This window comes from Squalius cephalus (assembly GCF_949319135.1).
Source record: "Squalius cephalus genome assembly, chromosome: 5".
In the NCBI taxonomy this organism is placed as follows: Eukaryota; Metazoa; Chordata; class Actinopteri; order Cypriniformes; family Leuciscidae; genus Squalius; species Squalius cephalus.
In genome coordinates, this window is record NC_137126.1 from 43,332,920 (window position 1) to 43,343,160 (window position 10,241).

Consider the following 10,241-nt stretch of genomic DNA (forward strand, 5'->3'; position numbering starts at 1 on the left):
ATTTTAGACCTTCTGTTCGCATGAATTTCACTAATGTGCTGCGAACAGCGATAAACAAAAGTATGTGTCCTTATAAATGTACATACAATTCGCGTTGCCACCGGTCTACACAGAATATTACTGTAAATATATATTTCCGTTGTTCATACTGTGCCAAGGTAGAAATTTGGCGCGTTTTGAGTTGTTGCCGCGAGCTCCAGTCACCTTCCTGCTTTGATCCCGCCCCTCATAATTTCGACCAATGAAAATGCAACCTCGTGCGTACGGTTTTTACTAATGCTCCGTTTATACTTAAATTTCTATTTATTTTAGTATGTCTAGAAATGAGAACATTTAGGTGTGCGTAGTAAAAATATAAACGGAGACGTATAAAATATTAATAATTAATTTAGTGTGTTGTTTCTTGATGACGTCTACTGTGCTCTCCTCCATTCAAAGCTGTGAATCTGCGCATGTCAAGTAGCCTCGTCTCCTCCCTTGACGTCCAGGAGCAAGAAGCGATTTAATTCCTATCTGTATATATTCCATGATATTATTCCCTTCTATCAAATCGACGTGGTTAATTTAATGTTATGTTCATTTAAGGTGTTACGATTGTTATTAGACGTTTAGAGACAAAAATGACAGATGATCAGATACACTTGTAACGTTAGCTAGCTAACGTTAGTCGTATTGAAGGTAATCATAATAATCTTTTGGGCAACATGGTTCAGATGATCCCAAAACAGCTCAAACCGTCCGACAACTTACAAACAAATTAATTTTTTTTTCGGCTGGACAAAACCTTGCTAGATGTAAACTGAATGTCATGGTTTCCTGGAGCCATGTCTTGTAAATCTAAAGTTGCTCCCAGTGTTGATTTTGACCACAGCTGCTCTGACAGTGTTGAGTATTTGACACTCAACTTCGGGCCTTTCGAGACTGTCCACCGCTGGAGGAGGCTGCCACCATGTGATGAGTTTGTGGGTGCAAGGTACACATTTATACACGTTTTTCTCCATCTTTAACAATAGGGTTTGTATTCAGCTGTAAAAAACAGTGTATTGTTTCTTGCAGGCGTAGCAAACACACTGTTGTGGCATACAGGGATGCCATCTATGTTTTTGGAGGAGACAATGGGTGAGTATTTTGGATTTCCTCCATTTTCCTTTCACTCCAAAGATACAGAAAGATCTCACTCTGGTGATCATTTCTTTCAGTAAGAACATGCTTAATGACCTGTTGCGGTTTGATGTGAAGGACTGCTCGTGGTGTCGGTGAGGATTATATGTTAATGGCTTGAAGGTGCATGTGCTTAAATATATGTTTTTTGTACCCTCTAACATGAATTTACATTATTTATAGGGCGTTTACTACTGGCACCCCACCAGCACCAAGATATCACCATTCTGCAGTTGTGTATGGAAGCAGCATGTTTGTATTTGGTAGGTTTTCAATGTCAAGTCACTTTGATTTAATATTGATTTATATAATAGAGATTGTTTCGAAGCAGCTTCACAGTAATAAACAGGAAAATAATAGAATCAATGATCCAACTTCATCAAATTTGAGACCAATTTAAATAGGCTGTAAAGCAGTTCCAAAAAGACATTATTCAGCATTATTAAGTCAGTTCAGTGCAATAACTGTGTAAAGTTCGTCAATTATGAAATGAGTTCAATTCAGTTATAAGCAGCTCTACAGAAGACAGTGGTGTCGTTATTCAGCTTGAGTCAGTTCAATTTTGATTCAGCTCATTCATTCATTCATTCATTTAAAACTCGAGTGCCATTCTATGTCGTGTTTTCCTTTCCTGTGTGCGTAATGTATTCTTGCTTGTATTTTTAGGTGGCTACACTGGAGACATATATTCAAACTCTAACCTGAAAAACAAAAATGATCTATTTGAGTACAAGTTTGCTACCGGGCAGTGGACAGAATGGAAGGTGGAGGGACGGTAAATCACAAGTTTTCAACAATTATATATATTTTTGTCTTTCTCAGCGTTGTTGTGTTGTCTGTCTGACACTCAGTTTTGTTTGTTAATACTTTTTTGTTTTTTTATGTTCCAGTCTGGTTGCCAGATCGGCTCATGGAGCCACGGTCTATAACGACAAACTCTGGATTTTTGCTGGATATGATGGAAATGCCAGGCAAGCATGTTACTCCCCTCTTTACACGGCGTTGAATGGCAAAATGTAACTGTTAATATATGAATTAACTATTTTTTTGCTTTTCAACAGGCTGAATGACATGTGGACCATCAGTCTTCAGGATCGTGAGCAGGCATGCTGGGAAGAGGTGTCTATCTTTGCATGTTTAATTAAAATTTTGTCTAATTATATTATTATTTGACTTTAAGCTTTTTCTTAAGAGTTTGTGTTCACCTTTAAACTTATAAAATGCATAAGAACTTTTCTGATGTACTACTTTCTTTGTGTCTTATAGATTGAACAAAGCGGTGAAATCCCACCTTCCTGTTGTAACTTCCCAGTAGCCGTATGTCGGGATAAGATGTTTGTCTTCTCCGGTCAGAGTGGAGCAAAGATCACCAACAACCTCTTCCAGTTTGAATTCAAAGGCCACATGTGAGCACAGCAGAGAGGACATTGATAAATCTCATTTTATGTGTAATACTGAATGTGCATGAGTTTTTATTATGTCAGTTCACTTTTATTTATATAAGGCTTTAGATTGTTTCAAAGAAGCCTCACAGTAATAAACAGGAGAATAACAGAGTCAGTTATGAACCAATGTCAATTCCAGCTTTATAGCAGACAATATTGTCATTATTCATCTCATTCCAGTTAAATGTTGTTTCAATTATGTAAAATATTAAGGAAAGAGGAAGCACACAATTTTTGTACGCAATTAGCAATGTATTTTTTCCACAGATGGACCCGTATCCCGACTGAGCACTTACTGCGTGGCTCTCCTCCGCCCCCTCAGAGACGCTATGGACACACCATGGTGGCGTTTGACCGTCACCTGTATGTGTTTGGAGGAGCGGCAGACAACACTCTACCCAATGAACTGCACTGCTATGACGTGGACTCTCAGACCTGGGAGGTCATTCATCCCAGCACCGACAGCGAGGTATGACCTGGACACATAACACCAGCTAACATAATTACAACAAATCTATAATATTCCCATTGAAAATTAATGTTTGTTAACATACACTACCATTAAAAAGCTATGGGTCAGTCAGAATTTGTTTTGCTTTCATTCAGCAAATATGCATTAAATTGACCAAAAGTGGCAGTAAAGAAAATTGTCACAAATAATTTTTTATTCATTATACATTTTTTATTCATCAAAGAATCAAAAATAATAAGCAGCGCAACTGTTCAAGAAGCTGAAATGTTTAAGCAGCAAATCAACATATTAGAATGATTTCTGAAGGATCATGTGACACTGAAGACTGGAGTAATGATGCTGAAAATTCAGCTTTGCATCACAGGAATAAATTACATTTTAAACTATATTCTCATAGAAAGTGTTATTTTAAATTTTACTAATATTTCACAATATTACTGTTTTTATTGTATTTTTAATCAAATAAATGCAGCATAGTAATAGTGAGCACAAGAGACTTCTTTCAGAGAAATGTAAAAAATCTTACCAATCATAAGCTTTTGAATGGTAGTGTATTTGCTTGTAGCCATTTAAAAACACATGCAGTTTAATTAATTGTAATAAATCTGAACAATTATGGCTTTGACTGTACCTATAAATTGATAGCAACATCATAAGCATCCATGATTTCATGATCCATCAATTGTGGATGTTTTCAGCATTCATTTTGATGAGTTAATTGAGTTCCCCTGTAGTTTGGAAAAAGGGTTTGCCTTTTAGCTTGTGGTGTGTTTGTTCTTTGTAAATAAAGATTTTGACCCGTTTCTCTCAGATGCCAAGTGGGAGGCTGTTCCATGCAGCAGCTGTTATCCATGATGCCATGTACATCTTTGGAGGGACTGTGGACAATAATGTACGCAGTGGAGAAATGTACAGATTTCAGGTGAGTGCTTGACCTCATCTAATGCAATTAAACATACCATATTATTATTTAACTGTTCTTTTTTATTATTATTATTTTTGTCCTAGTTTTCTTGTTACCCAAAGTGCACACTTCATGAGGACTATGGCAAACTTTGGGAAAACCGTCAGTTCTGTGATGTAGAGTTTATCTTGGGGGAGGTTAGTTTGTCCTGTAAAAAAAAATTACTTGTTTTTATCTGATACACACTGTCATTCTGAATCATTGGCAACATTTTAGTTTTAGTAATAAATGACCTCTTTTTATTTTCTGTTAACAGAGGGAGGAAAAGGTCCTGGGTCATATTGCCATTGTAACAGCTCGCTGTAAGTGGCTCCGAAAGAAGATTCTACAGGCGAGAGATCGACAGAAACAGGTCTATTTCATATTTCATCATGTCTGATTTTGGATGCATCTTTGTTATCGAGAAATTTTACCTTTTTTTAAAAAAGGGGGGGAACAAAGTAAAATTTGTACTTATACCATGTTGTCCTATCACCTGTTGTCAAATGAGGGTTTTTAAAATAAATATTAATAAATGTTTATTAAATAAAAAATAAAAAGATTGTAGATATTTACCTTGTAACATTTGTATTATTTGCACACACACACACATTTTTTTTTTTTTTTTTTAAATCTCAATATTCCTCCATTTGATTACATTCTCTAAATGAATGCGAATTCCTGTCCAAAATTATTTACTTTTGTCTAATCAGAATGTGAATAATATTTAGCCTCTTTTTGCAGAAGAGTAAACTCGAATGCAATGAGGAGAGCGAGGAGTCTGGCTCAGGCAGTCAGAAGGACAACTCTGGAAAGTCATCTAGGGGTCTTCCTTTATTGGAAGTGTCAATCAGAGAGGCAGATGCTCAACCATTTGAGGTTTTGATGCAGTTCCTGTACACAGACAAGATACAGTACCCACGTAGAGGTAAGTCACACCACATCTTAAGATATGCCTTCTGTACCGAATCCTTGATTGAACCGTTTCAGAAACTGAGAAAAGAGATGCTGCAGTGTATATTATGAGAAAATGTGTGGTTTTTTTACCTTGGATGCATGTAAACCTATTGTAGGAGACCTTCAAAACAAATTTAGGAACCTTTAAAAAAGCGTAATTGGGGCACTTCAAGAAAAGACATAGAGGGTGTCATGGGGTCGTATTTTAAATCAGTCTTCCTTCTCTCTCTCCACAAGGTCATGTGCAGGATGTGCTGTTGATCATGGACGTTTATAAACTTGCTTTGAGTTTTAAACTGTCCAGACTGGAGCAGCTCTGTGTTCAGTACATTGAGGCATCGGTCGATCTGCAGAATGTCCTGAGCGTGTGTGAAAACGCAAACAAACTTCAGCTGGACCAGCTCAAGGTAAAGTTGATGACATACCTGAATACAAATAAACTAACCTTGTTAGAAAGTCAAATTCTCTTCTGTATCTATATTTCCGCCCCCCAGGAACATTGCCTGAACTTTGTGGTCAAGGAGAGTCACTTTAACCAGGTCATCATGACTAAAGAGTTTGAGCACCTGTCCACTCCGCTGATCGTGGAGATAGTGAGACGGAAACAGCAGCCTCCTCCTAGAGTCTATTCGGATCAGCCGGTGGACATAGGTGAAAATAAGCACACAAATACAAATACACACACATTTGCTTTCAGGACAGATCTAAAATTGGGGATGTGGCTCCAAAAATCAGGATGCCTTTTCTTTGTTTCAGGCACATCTCTGGTGCAGGACATGAAGGCTTGTCTGGAGGGGGCGGGCCATGAGTTCTGTGACATCATCCTTCTGCTAGATGGTCATCCGCGCCCTGCACATAAGGCTATACTTGCTGCTCGCTCCAGGTAATGGACACAGTAGTCACTAGGGCCTATAACAACAGCTCAATAAAGCTTTGAAGTATTAAAGGAGATGAGTGTATGGATATGTTCTTAATGGAATACTACCATAATTCTTACTAGATAGTATTAAACTACATTTACTGCATATTACTTTTTAAAATTAAAAGTGTGGGGCAGTATGCATTAAAAAATTAAACATCTACATTGAGCTATGTTGTTGTCATATGACATGATTTCAATGCATTCACATTAGTGGAGCGGCTAAGTCCTTATGTTTGGCAGAATCGTTCAGTTTATGATACAAGCGTGAAAATTGGCATGAGCAGTCTCCATAGGTCACTTGACAAGAAAATTGTCCGAGCCACTTGAAATTTCGAGATGGCGGCCATTTTTCAAGATGGCCGACACCAGCAGTTAAGTGATATAGTGGTTTATTTGGTGATACAAGCATGAAAATTGGCATGAGCAGTCTCTGTGGGTCACTTGACAATAAGCCACCTACAGCTACTTGAAATTTCAAGATGGCGGCCGTTTTTCAAGATGGCCACCACCTTAGTGGAGAAATTAGGCTCATGGCAATTTTAATGCTTGTATCACCAACTAAATGATTTCTTAAGCCTAATTGCTCCACTAAGGTGGTGGCCATCTTGAAAAATGGCCGCCATCTTGAAATTTCAAGTAGGTGTGGGTGGCTTATTGTCTAGTGACCATCAGAGACTGCTCATGCCAATTTTCATGCTTGTATCACCAAATAAACCACTATATCACTTAACTGCTCCACTAAGGTGTCGGCCATCTTGAAAAATGAAAAATCTTGAAATTTCAAGTGGCTCGGACAATTTTCTTGTCAAGTGACCCATGGAGACTGCTCATGCCAATTTTCATGCTTGTATCATAAACTGAACGATTATATCACTTAGCCGCTCCACTACATGGGCATTTAAGCAAATGATGTCCATCAAAGTGAATATGATTTTTTTTTTTGTCTTCCAATCAATGAGTTCGGTAAATCACGGTTGATATAACCATTCATCACCATGGAAGAGGACGGTCAAGTTGACAGCAGTGTATTCTGGTTCAGTGTTATTTTAGTGCCATTATTATAGTGTTCACTCATATTTTGAATTTAGTTTTTATTTTTATATTTTCCATTTTCATTTTAGTAATTTTGATTGTCTTTTTTGTCTGTTTTATTATTTGATTTATGTTAATATATTATTTCCTTTTAATTATTATTTCAGTTTTGTTATTTTTAACAAATGTAGGTAAAAATATTTAAAATTTTAGTATGTCAACTAAACGAAATTGAACATTTTTGCCTTTGCAGCTAATTGAAATATTTAGTTAAAAAAATAATAATAAAAAAATAATATATTATATTAAATTATCAATTAACTTTTTTTTTTTTTTCAATTAACAACAATAATAAAATTTCTTTGATTATGCAGTAAGTCGTCTGGGTATTTCATGAGCAAAATGCACAGTATTATTTTATTATTTAATTTTACAACATAAATAGAAACTAGTAGTAAGGCATTCCAAACATGTCTTGATCATTTTAACTGTCTTTTGATTTATCAGTTGATCACTGCCTCAATTCTTTCTCAGTTATTTTGAGGCCATGTTCCGCTCCTTCATGCCAGAGGACGGGCAGGTGAACATTTCAATAGGTGAAATGGTTCCTAGCACACAGGCCTTTGAGTCTATGCTGCGCTACATTTATTATGGGGACGTCAACATGCCTCCAGAGGACTCACTGTATCCTCATTACCGCTTCATGTTCTACATTTTATATTGTAATGTGCAATCTTTCTTTCTGAGACCATGCATAATGCTTTGTTGTAATGCTTTGTTGACTCCCTTTTATATTATTATTTTTAGATGTTTATTTGTCATATTAATGTCATCTAATGTTTATTTGTCATCTAACTCGCATGCTAGAAACATGAATGATAGCTCAAATAGAGTAGCTTGTTGAGGAGAGATGTGCTGTTACTTTTGCTAACGACCAGACTTGCGATTTCTCACCTGGCAGATGATGAAACGGAATGAAGAATGACGGAAGAACTTGAGCTGTATCAAATTTTAAATGATGTATTTGCCCTTAACTAGTGCACAGATACCTGTTTGCAGCACCTTATTACTACGGTTTCTCCAACAACAGACTGCAGGCATACTGCAAGCAAAATCTGGAGATGAACGTTACTGTAGAGAATGTCTTACAGGTATGTATCGTATATCATACACTATCGTTCAAACGTTTGGCGTCAGTAAGAAATTCATATTTTTATTTGGCAAGGATATATTTCAAATAATTAAATAGTGACATTTTTCAGATTTTTTTGTTACAAAAATAATTCTATTTCAAATAAATGCTGAACTTTGTTCATCAAATAATCCAGAAAAAAAATCATTATGGTAGTTTCCACAAAAATATTAAGCAGCACAACTGTTTTCAACATTAATAATAATATTAAGATATATTTCTTGAGCAGCAAATCAAGATATTAGAATGATTTCTGAAGGATCATGTGACACTGAAGACTGGAGGAATGATGCTTAAAATTCAGCTTTGCATCACAAGAATAAATGACATTTTAAAATATATTCACATATAAAACAGTTATTTTAAATAGTAATAATATTTCACAATATTACAGTTTTTACAGCATTTTTGATCGAGTAACTGCAGCCCTGGTGAGCAGAAGAGACTTCTTTTAAAAACATTAAACCTTACTAACCCCAAACTTTTGAAAGTTAATGTGTCATAACGTTTAAACCCTTTAATGATAAAGAACAGCAGTCACATGCTATCATCCCTCCTTTATCCTCAGATCTTGGAGGCGGCTGATAAGACTCAAGCTCTGGACATGAAGAAACACTGCCTGCATATTATAGTCCATCAGTTCACCAAGGTGGGTGTGCTATTGACCACAGCTCTAAGCGTGTGCTGGCTTCCTCGCCACGGTTAAAAACACGGCACCAAAATATCCTGTCCAATGTGGATAACCTCTACAAGCTCTTTAATGTCTACGATATTCTGGTCAGAGAGAAATGTACTGTCAGGCAAAGTTTGATATGCATTTAGACCTATTTATCATGTTATCAGTGTTATCCATCACGCATATTTACTTCAATAGTGATAAACTGTCCCACTTTCAGCTACACTAAACAATTCTAGTATTTATAAATGCCATTGAGTGCCTTTGTGAACATAATTTGACATCCTGGTGTTATTTGGCCCTGTTAGCTTATCAGTTTATTTTTGGTTGTTTATTTGCGGTCTATTGCATGGCCTGTGTTGTTTACCATTTATTTCTTTGGTTCTCCTTCCTTCCCTGAAGGTGTCCAAGCTCCCCAACTTGCGATCGCTCAGCCAACCGCTGCTGTTGGACATCATTGACTCGCTGGCATCCCACATATCAGACAAACAGTGCACTGAGATGAGCTCTGATATATAGTCTCTCCTCCCCTTTCACATCCCATCCAATACTTTATGAGCTTTTTCATTAACGCTTCTGCTCCATTTCCTTCCCTTTTCATCCAGCACCTCCTCCCAACCCTTATAATTATGCTTCACACCCCTCCTGTTCGCTGCATCACATTCCTCTGGATTTTATTTACCAAATTGTGTTTAAGAGACTGGGTGATTGTTCAGTTTCATTCGGTTTCAATACCTTTTTTATTAGTAGCGCACATCAAATCAGTTGACGGCCCACAACGTTGTTTAATTAGACATGCAATTATGTGTCCAATAAAACATGTCCAGGTAACCTTTCATTTCAAAATCCAAAGAAAAAAATGAAATGTTATATTGCATAGAAGAAAATGAACTCATTTTATAGCCACCCATATCTTTTTTGCCTTTTTATAATGACAATTATGAACATTTTAGCGCCAAATTATGATTCAATAAATGATTTCATCAGGTTCTTATAAATTAAATAAATTAAAATAAAGTGCAAACAAATAATACCATTGTGTATAAATAAAAAATCATTAACAATTAAATATTCTTTTTGCATTACAGCATCATGAGAATTCGATTTTTTTTTTTTTTACTATGCATATGTTCATTCTTTAAGCAAAATATTTCTTATTGTTTTCTTTTTTTGTATCATTAAATATGACCTGGATTTGATCTACTGCACTTTATGAATATAGTAGACCATTATTTATTCCTGAGCCTTGTAGTGATTTTGTGCTGCTGCTGCTGTTCTGAGTTATGTCAGTGCTCGTAATTATGCAGTTATGGCATAATATAATTATATAAGGGGATCAACACATCAACAGTCAACTCATGTATGCTTTACTGTAATCATTGAGATGTTCTGTTGGTCCTGTGGGAACTATGCCTTAATAAATAGTGCAACATCAGCAGAC

General features: G+C 36.2%; 1 protein-coding gene across 1 annotated transcript; it reads left to right on the top strand.

The window, feature by feature from the left end:
- Window positions 1-450: 450 nt before the first annotated feature.
- On the top strand, window positions 451-10,241 carry lztr1 (leucine zipper like post translational regulator 1). Its single transcript, XM_079870966.1, has 20 exons — window positions 451-973; window positions 1,057-1,119; window positions 1,200-1,256; window positions 1,345-1,424; window positions 1,828-1,936; window positions 2,052-2,132; window positions 2,223-2,280; window positions 2,428-2,567; window positions 2,874-3,075; window positions 3,890-4,000; window positions 4,087-4,179; window positions 4,299-4,394; window positions 4,766-4,949; window positions 5,216-5,385; window positions 5,473-5,629; window positions 5,735-5,861; window positions 7,467-7,616; window positions 7,978-8,083; window positions 8,693-8,773; window positions 9,203-10,241. The coding sequence occupies exons 1-20, from the start codon at window positions 804-806 to the stop codon at window positions 9,317-9,319; spliced, it is 2,352 nt and encodes a 783-aa protein (XP_079727092.1). The 5' UTR covers window positions 451-803; the 3' UTR covers window positions 9,320-10,241.

Coding starts and splice junctions, on each gene's coding strand:
- lztr1 (XM_079870966.1), top strand. CDS start 804: ATGTCATGGTTTCCTGGAGCCATGTCTTGTAAATCTAAAGTTGCTCCC. Junction 5,862..7,466: donor ATACTTGCTGCTCGCTCCAG/GTAATGGACACA, acceptor ATTCTTTCTCAG/TTATTTTGAGGCCATGTTCC. Junction 8,774..9,202: donor TAGTCCATCAGTTCACCAAG/GTGGGTGTGCTA, acceptor CCTTCCCTGAAG/GTGTCCAAGCTCCCCAACTT.